An 18760-nucleotide genomic window follows, 5' to 3' on the forward strand; every position below is an offset into this window, starting at 1 on the left:
TATTAATATATAAAGCTTTATTATTCAAAAAATAAATATCTACAGATCACAGATTTACTATCTTCCGTTATCAACCGGAAAACCGATGTCTATTTATTAGAAATAACCATCTTTAAAAGGGGAGATGGTTATTGAAATATGAAGGAGGTTTGCACACGTGTTCTCCCAAACACCTGTCGAAGCAACACTTATCGAGGCCAGCACACTTGTAGTCGTTGGAACAGGTAGTGGGAGGACCGTGGAAACGTGGGCATGTTGGACGGACTTGTGGGCAAGTGAGTGGCTTGGTGCCAACAGGTGTCTCTGGTTCATGCACCGTCTCGCAGCAGTAGGCTTGACCCTCCGGAGTCTTGCACCAATATCTGCACTGGCTTGGACCATTTGAGATTCCACTGCCGATGATGCCACTACCACCGTGTATTCCACCATGGATTCCGCCGAAGAGACCGCCTCCGTGTACGCCACCGAAACCTCCAGGAAGGAATCTGTTGGATCCTTGTCCACCTCTCCTTCGGTCTACACCGGCCAAGACGGCCACCAAAAGGCAGCACACAATCACGGCTTTGATGCTCTGCAAGAGATAACAAAGCTATTGACTCTGATCTATAAAAATAATTAAATGTGCTTATCAAACCACTATGACAACCAGAATTTAAAGAATTAAGATAACATAATCAGAATATACGAAATAGAGTGAAATGTAGTTAACATTGTATCTCGAAAGATGCACTCACATTCATTGCTAACCAGAGGTGTCTGTGTAATGTGGCGAGTGCGAGTTGCAACCGCGCTTATATACAGGAACTGGCAACCCCCCCCCACCCCCCCGGCCAATCCATGTCTCGCCAGTCGGGATGTCCCGTGACGCAACTATGACATTTCCTGCCAAGTTAAATTTCCTGGGGTCGTTGTTACGTCTTATGCAAATAATTATCATTCTGTTGAATCAAACATCGGCTACTATTTCTGGTTACATTGATGGCAGAGTTAAAAATGGCGCTGAAAGTAAATAGAACAGTAAAAGGTTTTAAAAAGAAATGCTAAGAATTTTTTTTATTAGTATTGTAATAATTTTATTACTCGTGTCAATAATATTTGCACTATTTAATTATATTAGTTACTGGCACTATAATCGTTGCCATGTATCACTAGTACTACTATTATTTTTGGTATAGGTATTTCCTTTTACTAACATCTTTGTTTTTATTATTATCAATAAAATTATTGTTATTGAGTATTTTTTTGTTACAAATGTTATCACTCTCAGTGATATTTTATCTTTACTATTATTCTGATAAATATAAAGAATATCATTATCATCATTACTTATAGTTTCCTAATTTCATGGCAGATTTAAACGACAATGAAATCGTATTGCCAGTTGTTATCTTCTTCTTTTTTGACGTGAAAAAATTCGGGCTCGACGACGTCACACTATATATGTTACAGTACTATGCTATATCTAATTCTACAATGGAATAAATAAGCCAATCATATGCATTACAAAACAATATTCCCACATTCATCAGGTATTAATCGGATTCACTGCCGTCCGAAACCACAAGTATACCTTTAGGGTATACCATAGTATGATACCTGCTGGTCTTCACTTCAAAGTAGAGCCATTTATGCGTTGCCTGTTAATAGCACCTTCAGCCACTACAAAATATGGATTGCCAATGAAAATTCAGTAGATTAAAGGAGAGGGCAGCAACCAAAGAGATTCGATTACTGTTAAACTACTCCTGAAGAAGAGGTACGGAATGGATTAGAATTTGCTCTTATTTGGAACTGCAAAGTCACTGTTTTGTTCAGTAAGGAGCTGATTTGCTAGAGTATTGCAAAACTGTTTTGATAAACAGGGATCACCATATTTAGTCAAATTTACCTGTGAATCATATGAAATACATTAAAAAATTAACGAATAATCAGTTAAAAAATATCAGTGAAGTAATATTTGTCAAAGTGTCAGATAAAGTACTTTATGTTTCCATAAGACATATTAATAAAAGTGTGTTTTCCTTTGTTACTTGAAACAAGGTGAAAGAGATGAAACTGTATCATCCAAGATCCTGTATACAAACCTCCGAGATATATTGTTAAAATGGGGATGAATAGATATCAGAAAGGGATGAATAGATATCAGAAAGCTGAGTATTCATTAAGTATTCATAGATTTACTATCAGAAAATATTACTGTCAAATCACAGATTTCACATCTTCCGTCAATAATCGGGAATCCCTATTCACTCTTTACTCGAAATAACCAGCTCTGTTACGGAAATTGGTTGCTGAGAAACGCTTGTGCGTGTCTTTGAACGTATGTATAAATGGATACGCATATGCAAATCTCCATGTATTCCTAATCCAATGTATGCATAAAACTGCCAATAAAATAAAGTGTTTTATGCAACATTTATATGATAAATTAGTAGAAAAATGTTTAAATATTTTAATGGCTCATGAGATGCATTTCATGCATTTCGACTTTATATTCACCAGAAATTATATGTATTTCGGGTGAAGATAAAATCCAGACCTATGCGCCGTAAAGATATCAATTCTTATTCACACCTACATTCATCACAACTAACTTGGTTCAGTGAAAAACTTGGCTTGTTTGATTTCTTTTGTATTCACTACCCTTTTTCATGTAAAAAAGTGATTGATCTATATATATATATATATATTCCGATTACTTTTTTCCAGTATTCTATTTGATTACAATCTAGACGAAGGAAACAAAGAAATGCAAATATAAGCATATAGGGATTTATTATTCAAAAATAAATATCTATAAATCACAGGTTTGTTTTAATCTTCCGTTATCAACAGGAAAACCGATGACTATCTATTGGCAATAACCACCCTTAAAAGGGGAGATGGTTATTGAAAAATGAGGGAGGTTTGCACACGTGTTCTCCCAAACATCTGTCAAAGCAACACTTATCGAGGCCAGCACACTTGTAGTCGTTAGAACAGGTAGTGGGGGGCCCATGGAAACGTGGGCATGTGGGACGAACTTGTGGGCAAGTGAGTGGCTTGGTGCCAACTGGTGTCTCTGGTTCATGCACCGTCTCACAGCAGTAGGCTTGACCCTCCGGAGTCTTGCACCAATATCTGCATTGGCTTGGGCCATTGGAGACTCCACCGCCGATAATAGAACTACCACCGTGGATTCCACCATGGATACTGCCTCCATGAATTCCACCATGGATTCCGCCACCATTAAAACCGCCGCCGAAGAGACCACCTCCGCTGACACCACCGAAACCTCCAGGAAGGAATCGGTTGGATCCTTGTCCACCTCTCCTTCGGTCTACACCAGCGGAGACGGCCACCAAGAGGCAGCACACAATGACGGCTTTGATGCTCTGCAAGAGATAACGAAATTATTCATCATTATATGTATTGTTTATTATTATGAAAATAAAATTGTATCTAATTTATATTCAATCAACTTCACAAGATATGAAGACCAAAATGCTCCTAAAACGGTCGAACATAAATACTATAGTGCATCTTGCAACAAGCCCTCACATTCATTGTTGGTTAGAGGATAGCTGTGTAATGTGGAGAGCGGAAGATGCAACGTCGCTTATATAAGGAACTGGAAGCCGACTCCCCTCCCCCTCCCCGATCTTCGCCTCGCCAGTGGGGATATCCCAAACTAGCGACATAAATTTCCAGGTAACGTGTTTGGTTTTCCGGTTCACTTTTGGCGAAATACTTCAGCTTATCTTTCCTTTTTACATTGATGAATGTTAATTTGACATTAATGAATTGTATAGACGGAAAGAGAGGGGAAAATCATAAAGAAAGGCACGTCTGCCTAATACGTCTGCTAAAATCATTACATTCCGTCCTACCGATAACGGGGGAGGAGGGAAGAAGCATAGGAAGGGAGGGGTGGGTATAAACAGGAAGGACGAAAGAACGGGGAGAGTGCCAGCAGGGCAGAAGGAATACGGAAGGACGGGAGGAGAAAAGGGAAGGTGTAAACAGGGTGGAACGAGGGGTAAAGTATAAGGAAAGGAGGCTGGGAGGGACAAACAGAATGGAAAGTATCAGGGATAGAGGGAGGGAATGAGTGAAGGGGCAGATAACAGACTGGATAGATAGAGGAAGGTGGGAAGGGGAGAGAGGAAGGGAGGGGGAAGGGCGCAAGGAAAGGTTGCTAGGTATTTTCCAAACTCGATGACGTCAGACTAAATAGTTTCTATGTAAGTATGAAGCTCTATATTTGGTTACGCAGATTCACATTCTACTACACAGGATTTCATCAGAAACATATTCAGGATTCTACGCATGTACTCTCCGAGGTAAGATATAAATATAGTATTATAAAACATCTCAGAATTAGTTAAGAGAGAACTGAATTCGTATGTACAGTGATGTAATAGTCATATACTTACTAACGTAAAATATATATAATCGAACACTACGTTTGTCAACTGAAGTGAATGAATTAGAAAAAGAGATCACTGGAGATGGCAACACTTTACCCGTTGGCTGTAAGACCTGTCCTTCATTCTGTTATTGGCCACTCATCTGATGACGTCACCGTTTTTTCTCCAGTTCAGTTACCTTTCGGCTGCTCTCTCTCAGTTGTAGTAGCCCTGCATCTTCTTGTTTTCCAAATATCTGCATGGGCGATCTCATATTTACATAAATTCATATATATACATACATAAACACATAAATATATATTTATATAAATATACAAATTCATATATATGCATATTTATTTGTTTATCCACACACACACACTTATATATAATATATATATGTATATATATGAATGTGTGATCGCGGGGATATGTGCATTTGTGCGTGTATGTATGAGTTGGCGGTCTGACATACGCATATATATTATATTTATGTGCATGTATGTATATATGTTTGCGCGCTCGTGTTGACACATGTAAACATTTTTATATTCACTAGCCCTTTCATAGTTTTCAGGATAGTAATAACCAGAAGGTTGACAGTCGCGGTGAAAGAACTCTCCATTGAAACCAATGCCCATAACATTATGCATTTTACGCCATTTACAATGCGGTAAAGTGGGCCTCTATGGTTGGCTGAGATCAGTGTACTTCATATCCATGTTCAATTTGATTACCACCAAATGCAGAGTCGCACAAACGCAAGAGGATATATATACCGATTCATTATTGACAATAAGTATCTACAAATCATAGCTTTCCTATTTTCAACCGATGACCCCTTATTAACAATAACCATCTTTAAAAGGGAAGATCATTCATTATCCGAAAGGATAAGTGGGTGATTTTTTCTTTTTAGTCAGGTTTCTCAATAAAATACTCCGAGATATGTTGTTAAAGAATGGATCATAAGAATAAACCATCATCAGAAAGCTAAGTATTCATTAAGTATTATCAAATCATAGATTTCTCACCTAATAAAATAAAATAAAAAGATAGATCAACATACATTCAGTTTACATTTTTTCGCGTTCAATTTCATTATTATAATGTAAAGGAAGGGGGAAAAAGAAGTGCAATGAAATATAAATATTTAAGGGTTTATTAATAAAAAATAAATATCTACAAATCACAGCCTTCCTATCTTCCGTTATCAACTGGAAAACTTAATAGCGATAACCACCTTTAAAAGGGGAAATTATTGAAAAATGAGGGAGGTTTGCAGACATGGGCTTGACCCTCCGGAGTCTTGCACCAATATCTGCATTCACTTGGGCCAGTGGATATTCCACCGCCGATAATAGCACTACCACCATGGATACCACCACCATGGATTCCACCATGGATTCCGCCACCATTAAAACATTGTAAATGAAGCCTTGATGGTAAGCTATACAAAACTGGCATTTGAAACAGAAAGGCTGATTATCAGTATTTACCTGTATTTCTACTAAAATCGCTCTCGAAATAATCGCCTCCCTCATTCATGAGAAAGAACTCGCTGACAATCTTAACTATCACTTTTTATCATAGTGTCTCCACTAAATCAGTTTCATAAAGGTCAGGAGATAGAGAATCGGCAGGAAGGTTATTTTACACGTATTGTTTCAGTTCGGTCTTAAATGCAATATAGAGAATGAAAATACTACGTGTCAGCGGAAAAAAACAAAAACAAAAGCGGAAGCACAGTTCTTGACATTGGCAACACTTCATGCGGTGGCTACTAGACATGTATTTTCCTCTGTGACGTCATCAGCCATGTGCTCAGGTGACGTTGCCTTCCCGAACCCTGTTTATGCCCCTTTTCCTCCCTCCCCCACTCTCTCTTTCTCCATTTTTGCTGGTTTCCCACTTTGTTCTTCTATCGGAAAGATAGTTAGCCAATAAATAATTAATCAATGAATAACATATTGATACCTGAATAAGAAAATAACAAAATTAAAGTAATATTAGAAAAATATATGAATAAAAATAGGTGGAATCCAACAACTTACGTGTACATCCATACGTATTTACCATATTTTTAGCAGTATTAGAACCACTGTCATATTCATCATCATTCAGCAGGTGTTTGGAAAAACAAAAAACAAAAAACAAAACCTTCATCATTTCCTCATAATCATTCCCAAACTCAAAGGCTTATAAGCCTTTGAGTTGGGATGTGAGGTTGTGATATATATATTTTTTCTTTTACAAATGCTTACACAATAGTTAATCCCCTTTCTTTGAACAGAGTTAAAGAAAAGTTGAATCCATAAGGTAATAGACCGATGTCAGGTTTACAAGATCAACGACAGTATCATTCTTGCATGGAGAACGAGGAGGAGAGCGTGAGAGGGAGGGAGGGAAAGAGGGAAGTGTCAGAAGGATGGAAAGAATCTTATGTATTTTACGCCATTTACAGTAGATAAAGTATACGTTTATGGTTAGTTGAGATCAATGTACTTCATATCTATATTCAATTTGGTTATAATGTAGATGAAGGAATTAAACAAATGCAAGTATATATTTATATATAAAGATTTATTATCAAAGAATAAATATCTACAAATCACAGATTTCTCATCTTCCGTTATCAACCGGAAAACCAATGAGTCCATATTTAAAAGGGGAGGTGATTGTTGAAAAATGAGGGAGGTTTGCACACGTGCTCTCCCAAACACCTGTCGAAGCAACACTTATCGAGGCCAGCACACTTGTAGTCGTTGGAACAGGTTGTGGGAGGCCCATGGAAACGTGGGCATGTGGGACGGACTTGAGGGCAAGTGAGTGGCTTGGTACCAACAGGTGTCTCTGGTTCATGCACCGTCTCGCAGCAGTAGGCTTGACCCTCCGGAGTCTTGCACCAATATCTGCATTCACTTGGGCCAGTGGATATTCCACCGCCGATAATAACACTACCACCATGAATTCCACCATGGATTCCCCCACCATTAAAACCGCCATCGAAGAGACCACCTCCATGGACGCCACCAAAGCCTCCAGGAAGGAATCTGTTGGATCCTTGTCCACCTCTCCTTCGGTCTACACCGGCGGAGACGGCCACCAGGAGGCAACAGACAATCACGGCTTTGATGCTCTGCAAGAGAGTACACGGAAATTATACATCATAATAATATTGGTTAACTGTTGTTCAATTTTAAAATACATAACTTAAAAACAATAGAATATGAACAAAATGTCTCTTAAAACGGTCGAACGTACACTAAAGTGCATCTTACAACAAATACTCACATTCATTGTTGGTTAAAGGTTAGCTGTGTGATGTGGAGAGTGGAAGTTGCAACGTCGCTTATATACAGGAACTGGTGGCCGACCCCTCCCCCCTCGCCAACCTTTTCCGCCATGCCAGACGGGGTATCCCAAGCCAGCGGCGTAATATTCCATGTATCGTGTCTGGTTTTCCAGTTCACTTCTTGCGAAATACTTTAGCTCGTCTTCTCCTTTTTTTCACTGATGAAGGTCAAAGTGACAGTGATAAAATGTATAAATGGAAATCGAGAAAGAAAGAAAAAAGTCAACTAACAGGGAAACCTGCGTTTAATTATAAAATGCGGGCCAGTTATACAAAAACCGGCATTTGACAATGGATGATTATCAGTATTTACCTATACATCTGCTAAAATGGCTCTATTCCGTCCTACCAAAACAGTCATTCAATCATAGGGAGGAGAGAGAAAGGGAGGGCGAGGGTATAAGCAGCAAGGAAGGACGGGAGGAAGGGGGAGAGTTCAAACATGATGGAGGAAGGAAAGAGGGTAAAGTGGGGGCAGGGTGTAAGCAAGATGGAAGAAGGAAGAAAGGGAGGGGAGGAGGGAGGAAGGAGGGGAAGGGTACAAACAGTATAGCAGGCAAGGATAGATTAAGGGAGGAAAGAGAACACAGATAGAATTGAAGGAAGCAGTGAATGAAGGGGAAGGGAAGGAGGGAAGAATGTACAAAGACATTGAAAGAAAATAGTGAGAGGGAAAGGAAGAAAGATACACATTGGGTGGGAGGTGTCTTGGATGAATGAAGGGAATGATGGAAATAGCAGGTTACAGGCAGAATGGATGAAGGGAGAGAAGTGAATTCGCATTCTTAGAGTGGTGTGATAGCCATATATCAAAATAAATCTAATCGAGCATTTCCTATCAATTCAAGTGAATGAATGAGAAAAACGAGAAGAGAGATCCTGAAGATGGCAACATTTTGCGCGAAGACCTGTTCTATATTCTGTGACGCCACTAGCCACAAATTTGATGACGTCACTGTGACGACGCCTTCTAAATCCCAGTGATGTTTTTTCGCCTGCTATTCTCCCTTCCCCTGTTGTTGTCGTTTTGTAACTTCTCTCCTCATGAACATTTCCAAGGACGATATTATATAGGCATATGTAAACATTTGCGTATTCACTGGTCATTTCTTTGTTTTCGGGATAGTTATAACCAGATGTGGGAAAACCTCAATCAGAGGATTAGCCATCGAAACCATAGCCTATATCATGTATTTTACTTCATTCAAAGTGCAGTAAATTAGTCTTATGGTTGGTTAAGATCAATGTACTTCATATCAATGTTCAATTGACCTATATGGATGGATTAAATAAATGCAAGGGGTATATACAATCGTATATGTATATATATATATATATATATATATATATATTTTGATGGTTTCAAATCAATCGATGCTTTCATCTGCAGGCTGATTATTTGTATGTTTGTTTTGTTGTGCGTGTGTAAGTTTAGTAACCCCTCAACATGGACGGTCACTTCGCTCCGATCTTTTCGGCTACCTTGTATTAAAAACTACATGTTTATCATATTTTAACATCTGTGGATTTTACAAAGATCCTTGTACTCATAGTAATGAACTGTGTTTTCAACCTCTTTCTATAGGCCATGAATGATAGGAGTTCCATTTTCAAGCTCAAGCTCAAGCTCCACAAATCCCAGCACCTGGACAGATGCAATCTTCGTGCCACGACTCTCGGCGCCAGGAACTCGCTCATAGACGACTCGTCAAATATATTATCAATTTACCTATGTTTCAGTAGAAAAATATTTGTGAATATACAAATGGGTTATGAAAATACGTTTTCTTTATTCCTCGAGTGGCTAAATACACATAATACCAAAAGAAACAAAAAAGGGATTAAAAGATCATATCAAAGGGAAACCCTGGCGATATTACATACACAGACATATATGTGTGTGCATGTATAACGATTTAGTATTGGAAATAATCTACAAATCACAGCTTTCCTATTTTCCGTTATTAACCGGGAACCAACGAACAATTATTAACAATAACCGTTTATTAAAAAGGATAGAGATTTTTTCTTTCTTTCAAGATACTCTGTACAATCCTCCGAGATCTGTTGTTAAAATAGGGATCAAAAGAATAAACAGGCATCAGAAAGTTGAGTATTCATACATTTACTATAAGAAAATAGTATCAAATTGTAGCTCTCACATCCTCCGTTATTAATCGGTAAATCATTCTTTGTTCAAGATGACCAGCTCGGAAACGCAAGTATGCATAAACATATATTTAAATATACATGTATTCCTAATGTGATCTTTTCAGAAAATAGTGCTTATAAAAAGAAGTGTTATATGCATCATTCATGATACAATATATTTGTAGTAAAATTTTTGAAATTTTCACGGCCCGTGAAATTCACCAGAAATTATATGTATTTCATATGAAGATCAAATTCTTACGCTTTAAATACATATGTGCCGTAAATATATTAATTCTTATTACACTTTTATTTGTTGCAATGAACTCGATCAATATATATTCGGATTAATCTTACAGTGTTCTGTATGACTATTATAATGTAGACGAAAGGAACAAGGAAATGCAAGAAAATATAAACATACAAGAATCATTATTCAAAAATAAATATTTACAAATCACAGATTTCTTATCTTCCGTTATTAACCGGAAAACCGATGGCTCTATATTAGCAATAACCCCCCATTAAAAGGGGAGATGATTATTGAAAAATGAGGGAGGCTTGCATACGTGTTCTCCCAAACACCTGTCAAAGCAACACTTATCGAGACCAGCACACTTGTAGTCGTTGGAACAGGTTGTGGGAGGCCCATGGAATCGTGGGCATGTTGGACGGACTTGAGGGCATGTGAGTGGCTTGGTGCCAACAGGTGTCTCTGGTTCGTGCACCGTCTCACAGCAGTAGGCTTGACCCTCCGGAGTCTTGCACCAGTATCTGCATTGGCTTGGGCCACTAGAGACTCCACCGCCGTGGATTCCACCACTATGGATACCGCCACCATGAATTCCACCACCATGGATTCCGCCACCATGAATTCCACCGCCATGGATTCCGCCACCATTGAAACCGCCGCCGAAGAGACCGCCTCCGTGGACGCCACCGAAACCTCCAGTAAGGAATCTGTTGGATCCTTGTCCACCTCTCCTTCGGTCTACACCGGCCGAGACTGCCACCAGGAGGCAACACACAATCACTGATTTGATGCTCTGCAAGAGGAGATAGGGAATTAGCCATGCATATTGGTTTATCATTAAAGGAAAATTATGTCCAATGTACAATCAAACTAGTTTGTAACAGCATATGAACATCAAAATGGCTGTAAAACGGTGAAATTTAAATACTGTAAGGCATCTTGCAAATAGCACTCACATTCATTGTTGGTTAGAGGTTAGCTGTATAATGTGAAGAGTGGAAGTACAACGTCGCTTATATACAGGAACTGGCGGCCGCCTCCCCTCCCCCTCCCCCTCCCCAACCTCTCCGCCTCGCCAGTCGGGATATCCCACGCCAGCGGCACTTCCTGGTATTGCGTTTGGTTTTCCATTTCAGTTTTTGCGAAATACTTTTTTATTCCTCTTTCCTTATTTTCGTTGATGGACAAAGATGGAAATGTAGAGTTTGAAAGCGAAAAAAATCGAGAGATTCTGCTTTTCATTAGATGATTCGAGTCTGCAGAATTTCTTACCATTTAAATGAAGCTTTGATGGTCAGCTATACAAAACTAGCATTTGAAACAGAAAGGCTGATTATCAGTATTTACCTCAACTACTATAATCGCTTCCTAAATAGTGGCCTCCTTTAATCACGAGAAAGAACTCACTACTACTCTTAATTATCCCTTCTTTTATCATAGTGTCTCCTCTAAATCAGTTTCATAAAGGTCAAGGGATAGAGAATCGGTGGAAGTCTATTTAACACGTACAGTTTCAGTTTGGTCTTAATGAAATTTAGATAATGAAAATACTACATGCCAGCGAAAAAAAAGGAAAAAAAAAAAGAAAAAGAATCACAGTTCTTGACATTGGCAACACTTCATGTGGTGACTACTAGACTTGTATTTTCCTCTGTGACGTCATCAGCCATGTGCTCAGTGACGTTGCCTTCCAGAACCCTGTTTATCCCCCCCCCCCCCCCCACTGCTTTCTGTCTCTGCTGCTTTCTCACTTTTTTCTTTTCTTTTTGAAAGATAATTAGCTAAGTATTCATTTATCAGTAAATACTATATTGATATAATAAATAATATACTGATATTTTCAGAAAATATTATTGTCATATCATGGATTTCACACCCGTTATTATTCGGAAAATCCCATTCATTCTTTGCTCGAGATAACCAGCTCGGGAATGGAATTTTTTTTTTCTGGAAACGTGTGTATTTCTGAAAACATGGAAACGTCAGTACACATGGATACACATATTTAAATCTCCATGTATTCCTAATTCAATATATTAAGAAAACAGTGCCTATAAAAAAAGTATTTTATATATCACTGATGATACGACAAATTAGTAAAATATTTGAAAATGTTTAAGGCTTTGGAGATTCACCAGCAATTGTATATTTCAGTTGAAGATAAAATTCAGACGCATCCAATACATATGCGTAGTAAAGTAAAAGGCTCTTTGGTTTCTCTATGCATTAACTACCCTCTATGATAAAAAAGGGATAGATCAACATATATTCGCATTGCTTTTATTCCATTGTTTTATATGATTATTATGATGTAGACGAAGGGAACAAAGAAATGCAAGGAATTATAAACACATAAGGATTTATTATTCAAAAATAAATATCTACAAATCACAGATCCCCTATCTTCCGTTATCAACCGGAACACCGATGACTCTTTATTTGCAATAACCACCTTTAAAAGGGGAGATGATTATTGAAAAAGGAGGGAGGTTTGCACACGTGTTCTCCCAAACACCTGTCAAAGCAACACTTATCGAGGCCAGCACACTTGTAGTCGTTGGAACAGGTAGTGGGAGGACCGTGGAAACGTGGGCATGTGGGACGAACTTGTGGGCAATCGAGTGGTTTGGTACCAACAGGTGTCTCTGGTTCATGCACCGTCTCACAGCAGTAGGCTTGACCCTCCGGAGTCTTGCACCAGTATCTGCATTGGCTTGGGCCATTGGAGACTCCACCGCCGATAATAGCACTACCACCGTTGATTCCGCCACCATGGATTCCGCCACCATTAAAACCGCCGCCGAAGAGGCCACCTCCGTGGACGCCACCGAAACCTCCAGGAAGGAATCTGTTGGATCCTTGTCCACCTCTCCTTCGGTCTATACCGCCGGAGACGGCCACCAGGAGGCAACACACAATCACGGCTTTGATGCTCTGCAAGAGGAGATAACGAAATGATATATCATGATACATATTGGTTTACTGTTCTTAGATTTAAAAAGAATATATAATGTATAGTTCACAACATAATATGATCAAAATGTCTTTTAAAACGTTCGAACATATACATTATAGAATATCTTACAACAAGTACTCACATTCATTGTTGTTTAGAGGTTAGCTGTGTAATGTGGAGAGTTGAAGATGCAACGTCGCTTATATACAGGAACTGGTGCCCGCCTCCCCTCCCCCTCCCCTACCTCTCCACTTCGCTAGTCGGGATATCCCAAGCCAGCAACGTGAATTTCAAAGTATTGTGTTTGGTTTTCCAGTTCACTTCTTGTGAAATACTTTGAATCATCTTCCATTTTTCCACTAATGACGAAGATCAAAAATGGCTTTTGACAAAGAAAAGATGATTATGAGTATTACCTATATTTCTGCCAAAATATCTACATTCCGTCCATTTCAAAATATTTTCCTTAATCATGGACGTGGGGAAAGGGGGAAGTGCAAACATGATGGAAGAAGGATGGAGGGTTAAGCAGGTCAGGGTGTAAGCAGGATCGAAGGAAGAGAGGATGCAAGCATGATGGAAAGAGGGTAAGGATGCAAGCAATATATGAGGCAAGGATGGATTGAGGGAGGGGAGAGAGCACAAACAGAATGGAACGAGGCAGGTAATGAGGGGGGAACGGGAGGTAGGGAAGAGTGTACAAAGAGATTGGAAGGAGATAGGGGGAGGCAAAGGGAAAAGGGTGCACAGAGGATGGGAGATGTCAGGGAGGGAATGATGGAACGAGCAGGTTACAGGCAGTATGGATGAAGGGAGGCAGGCGACAGGGAGGGAGGCAGGGAAAGGGAGGGTGAAAGTAAGGGTTGCTAGGTATTTTCCAAACTCTGTGACGTCACACTAACCAGTTTCTGCATAGCTATGAAGCTTTATGTCTGGATTAACATGTATTGCTGCAGCAGATACATATTTCACTATAGAGTTTTCGTTAGAAACAGATTCAGGATTTTAAGCTTATACTTCCCTAAATAACATACAGATATATTATTATGATAAAATTATTTCAAATTAGTTAAGAAAGAAGAGAATTCGCATAAAATGGTGTGATAGCCATATATTTCCCTACTCAAAATAAAATTAGGAAAGCATTACCATTCAACCCAAGTCAATGAATTAGAAAAAGGAAGAGATTCTTGAAGATGGCAACACTTTACGCGAAGACCCGTTCTTTATTCTGTGACGTCATTGGCCACAAACTTGATGAGTGTGAGAACACCTAAATCCCAATGTTGTTTTTTCTCCGGCTATCCTCCCTCCTTCTTTTACTGTAGCATTGTAATTTCTCCCCTCGTTTTCTGAATAATTGCATGGACGTTATTATATGAGCATATGCAAACATTTGTACATTTACTAGCTTTTTCATTGTTTTCAAGATAGTGATGACCAGAGGTGTGGAATCGCCATCGAAACCATTGCCTATACCATAATGTGTTTTACGCCATTCACAATACATCAGACTTTTATAGCGAGTTATTAAATATAAGGGATATATACATACATTAATATATGTATATATACAGTACAGATATACATATATATATATATATATATATATATTACAATTTAATATTGAAAATAAATATCTACAAATCACAGCTTTCCTTTTCCCCGTTATTGACCGATGGCCCATTATTAATAATTCCCTTTAATAGGGGAGATGATTATTAAAAATATATATATATTTTTTTTTCTTCTAAGATACTCTATACAATCCTAGAAATCGGTTAAAATAGGGATCAAAGGAATAAACAGCCATGAAAAAGTTATATTATAAGAAAATATTATTGTCATATCACAGATTTCACACCTGTTATTAGTCGGAAAATCCCATTCATTCTTTGCTCGAGATAACCAGCTCAGAAATGGAAAATGTTTGCTGGAAAACGTGTGTTTCTGAAAACATGAAAACGCCAGTATACTTGGATACGCATACTTAAATCTCCATGTAATCCCAATTCATTGTATTAAAACAGTGCCTATAAAAAGTATTTTATGTAAACCCTCATGATAGTAATAAGATTTTAAAAACTTTTCAAAACTTGAAATTCATCAGAAATTATATTTCAGTTGGAAAAAAAAAAATTCAGACGCATCCAATACATATGTGCAGTAAAATAAAAGGCTTGTTTGGTTTCTCTATCACTCTGAGATTCACCAGAAATTATAAGTATTTCATTTGAAGTTAAAATTCAGATGCATTAAATACAAATGCAAATGCGCATTAAAGTAAAAACTTAGTTTGGTTTCTCTATGTATTTACTACCTTATCTGATAAAGCAATTGATTGATCAATATATATTCGCATTACTTTTATTCCATTGTTTTATTTGATTATTATCATGTAGACGAAGGGAACAAAGAAATGCAAGGAAGTATACACATATAAGGATTTATTATACAAAAATAAATATCTATAAATCACAGATTTTCTATCTTCCATTGTCAACCGGAACACCGATGGCTCATAATTAGCAATAACCACCTTTAAAAGAGGAGTTGATTATTAAAATATGAGGGAGGTTTGCACACGTGTTCTTCCAAACACCTGTCGAAGCAACACTTATCAAGGCCAGCACACTTGTAGTCGCTGGAACAGGTAGTGGGGGGCCCATGGAAACGTGGACATGTGGGACGGACTTGTGGGCAATTGAGTGGCTTGGTACCAACAGGTGTTTCTGGTTCATGCACCGTCTCGCAGCAGTAGGCTTGACCTTCCGGAGTCTTGCACCAATATCTGCATTCACTTGGGCCATTGGAGATCCCACCGCCGATAATAGCACTACCACCGTGGATTCCACCATGGATACCGCCACCATGGATTCCGCCACCATTAAAACCGCCGCCGAAGAGACCTCCTCCGTGGACACCACCGAAGCCTCCAGTAAGGAATCTGTTGGATCCTTGTCCACCTCTCCTTCGGTCTACACCGGCCGAGACTGCCACCAGGAGGCAACACACAATCACGGCTTTGATGCTCTGCAAGAGGAGATAAGGGGATTATCCATCGTGATGCATATTGGTTTATCGTTGTTAAAGTAAAATTTTATAATTTATAACAGGATATGAACATCAATAAGTTCATAACAGGATATGAACATCAATATGGCTGTAAAACGGTGGAACATAAATACTGTAAGGCATATTGCAAATAGAACTCACATTCATTGTTGGTTTGAGGTTAGCTGTGTAATGTGAAGAGTGGAAGTACAACGTCGCTTATATACAGGAACTGGCGGCCGCCTCCCCTCCCCCTCCCCAACCTCTCCGTCTCGCCAATCGGGGTATCCCACGCCGGCGGCACTTTCTGGTATCGCGTTTGGTTTTTCATTTCGTTTTTTTTGCGAAGTACTTTAATTCCTCTCTCCTTATTTTCGTTGATGACAGAGATGGAAATGACAGTAATAAAATGTAAAGATGGAAAGCGAAAAACTCAGCTAACAGGAGAATCTGCTTTTCATTAGATAATACGAGTCTGCAGAATTTCTTACCATCAAAATGAAACTCTGATGGTCAGCTATATAAAACTGGCATTTGAAAGAGAAAGGCTGACTATCAGTATTTCCCTCTACTACTAAAATCGCTACCTAAATAGTCGCCTCCCTCAGTCACGAGGAAAAACTCACAATCTTAATTATTACTTCTTTTATCAAAGTGTCTCCTCTAAATCAATTTCCTAAAGGTCAGGGGATAGAGAATCGGCGGGAATCTATTTTACACGTGTAGTTTCAATCCAGTATTAATTCAATTTAGATAATGAAAATACTGCATACCAACGAAAAAAAAAAACAAAAAAACAAAAAAACTGAAACAGTTCTTTACGTTGGCAACACTCCATGTGGTGGCTACTAGACTTGTATTTTCCTGTGACGTCATCAGCCATGTGCTCAGTGACGTTGCCTTCCAGAACCCTGTTTATGCCCCCTCTCCCCCCCCCCCCCCCTCTGTCTGTCTCTGCTGCTTTCTCACTTTGTGTTTTTTTTTTTTCGGAAAGATAATTAGCTAATAATTCATTAATCAGTAAATAATCTATTGTTACCTGAATAAGAAGAAAATAACAAAATGGAAGTAATGTTAAGGAAAATAATCTAATAATTTACGTGTACAGTGTTATGCATCCATATGGATTTATCATACTTATAGCATCATTTAACAGGTTTTTAGAAAATCATGTATACAGTCCTCCCTCGTTTCCCCATAATAACAAGACGGTGATAATAAGAAGCGGGAAAGTCTTAATCAAAGGAATCTGCATTGAAATCAATTAATCCAATTTGTATTTTACGTTAATCACAATACGATAAAGTAGGCGTTTATAGTTAGTTGAGATCAATGTACTTTATATCTATGTTCAATTTGATTATAATCAAGTTGCAGGGATTAAACAATGTAAATGTAAAATATAGAAAATAAGGAGAAAAAAGGAGAAAAAACTACGGTTATTAAGTAAATCGGAATTTGCAGAATTGCCTGGGGATCAGATTGAACTTTGAAGCCAGATTTATAAAGAAACTTTGAAATCCACTAGAGAAAGCTTAGAAATCAGTATCAGCATCACATTCAGCTAAAATCACTAGATTCCACTAACAAAAGAGTAGCCTTAGTCAAATTGAAGAACCCTGTATAAATACCATTAACGTTATTTATACAATGGTGACATTCCTCTGTATTAGGTTCATAATAGCAAGACAATAAACGGAAACTCCAAAATATATATCGCGACGTTGCATGTTGCATATAAAAGGAAGGGAGATAAAAAAGAATAGGGTGTGGGGGGTGGGGCGATCCAAAGAAGTTGTTAGAGTATTAAACTTAATATTTACGGTAGAAATACAAGCCGATAGAGGAGAGATGCTCCGTCGCAAAAGCTAACAAAGAATAAAACAATTCCAGACGATGGCAACGCTTCCTGCAATGGCCGCCAGGCTTGTTCTTTACTATCTGATGTCATCAGCCTATAATGCCTATAATATAACATGCTTAGTGACATTGCTTCCCAAATCGCTGTCCATATTGTCTCTCTCTTTCGCTTTCTTTCTTTCTCTCTCTCCCTCTCTTTCTCAGGGTTGCAGCGTTTTCAAGATAATCAGAAGAGAAAGTCCCAATTAAAGGAATCTCCATCGAAACCAATGCCTATAATATAACCTGTTATACACCAGTCACAATGCGATAATGTAGGCTTTTATGGTTGGTTGAGATCACTGTACTTCATATTAATGTTCTGGTTTATGCAAGATGATCTAGATGCAGGATTAAACAAATGCAAGGGATATATACAATAATTTATCATTGAAAATATCTAAAAATTGTTATATTTTCCGTTATTATCTTGAAACCGATAACCCCTTATTAACAATAACTACCTTTAAAAGGAAAGATGAATATTTTTACTCAAGATACTCTGAACAATCCTCCGAGATCTGTTGCTAAAATGAAGGTCAAAGGCATAAACAAACATCAGAAAGTTGAGTACTCATTAATTATAATAATATTCTCTAGTCAAAGCTTTCATATCGTCAATACTATTTTTCATTCTTTACTCGAAATGCTCTGAAATGGAATATGGTTGCTTAAAAATATTTGTGCATGTTATTGAAAACATG

General features: G+C 38.2%; 6 protein-coding genes across 7 annotated transcripts in view; all 6 read right to left on the reverse strand.

The window, feature by feature from the left end:
- LOC125048185 (vicilin-like seed storage protein At2g28490) overlaps positions 1–18760 on the reverse strand; it is a 26033-nt gene continuing 7273 nt past the window's right edge. Inside the window, exons 1-2 of one of the 2 annotated variants that reach the window (XM_047646755.1) lie at positions 735–755; positions 1–571 (exon numbers count right to left, since the gene is read on the reverse strand). In XM_047646755.1, coding sequence (XP_047502711.1) covers positions 113–571; positions 735–740 — 465 coding nt within the window. In that variant the 5' untranslated portion in view covers positions 741–755 and the 3' untranslated portion in view covers positions 1–112. Of the gene's footprint in view, positions 572–734; positions 756–18760 lie in introns of those variants that run through there. The other variant, XM_047646754.1, reaches the window with a different exon arrangement.
- Positions 2759–3566, reverse strand: LOC125048182 (chaperone protein DnaJ-like). Its single transcript, XM_047646750.1, has 2 exons — positions 3541–3566; positions 2759–3374 (listed from the first exon to the last, which is right to left on the reverse strand). The coding sequence occupies exons 1-2, from the start codon at positions 3544–3546 to the stop codon at positions 2871–2873; spliced, it is 510 nt and encodes a 169-aa protein (XP_047502706.1). The 5' UTR covers positions 3547–3566; the 3' UTR covers positions 2759–2870.
- LOC125048188 lies at positions 6953–8667 on the reverse strand. Its single transcript, XM_047646757.1, has 2 exons — positions 7683–8667; positions 6953–7527 (listed from the first exon to the last, which is right to left on the reverse strand). The coding sequence occupies exons 1-2, from the start codon at positions 7686–7688 to the stop codon at positions 7051–7053; spliced, it is 483 nt and encodes a 160-aa protein (XP_047502713.1). The 5' UTR covers positions 7689–8667; the 3' UTR covers positions 6953–7050.
- LOC125048180 (keratin-associated protein 5-10-like) lies at positions 10308–11129 on the reverse strand. The gene is made up of 2 exons (XM_047646745.1): positions 11104–11129; positions 10308–10940 (listed from the first exon to the last, which is right to left on the reverse strand). The coding sequence occupies exons 1-2, from the start codon at positions 11107–11109 to the stop codon at positions 10419–10421; spliced, it is 528 nt and encodes a 175-aa protein (XP_047502701.1). The 5' UTR covers positions 11110–11129; the 3' UTR covers positions 10308–10418.
- On the reverse strand, positions 12490–13286 carry LOC125048187. Its single transcript, XM_047646756.1, has 2 exons — positions 13246–13286; positions 12490–13081 (listed from the first exon to the last, which is right to left on the reverse strand). The coding sequence occupies exons 1-2, from the start codon at positions 13249–13251 to the stop codon at positions 12602–12604; spliced, it is 486 nt and encodes a 161-aa protein (XP_047502712.1). The 5' UTR covers positions 13252–13286; the 3' UTR covers positions 12490–12601.
- LOC125048183 (glycine-rich protein HC1-like) lies at positions 15534–16499 on the reverse strand. Its single transcript, XM_047646751.1, has 2 exons — positions 16320–16499; positions 15534–16136 (listed from the first exon to the last, which is right to left on the reverse strand). The coding sequence occupies exons 1-2, from the start codon at positions 16323–16325 to the stop codon at positions 15645–15647; spliced, it is 498 nt and encodes a 165-aa protein (XP_047502707.1). The 5' UTR covers positions 16326–16499; the 3' UTR covers positions 15534–15644.

This window comes from Penaeus chinensis, chromosome 43 (assembly GCF_019202785.1).
Source record: "Penaeus chinensis breed Huanghai No. 1 chromosome 43, ASM1920278v2, whole genome shotgun sequence".
Classification (NCBI taxonomy): Eukaryota; Metazoa; Arthropoda; class Malacostraca; order Decapoda; family Penaeidae; genus Penaeus; species Penaeus chinensis.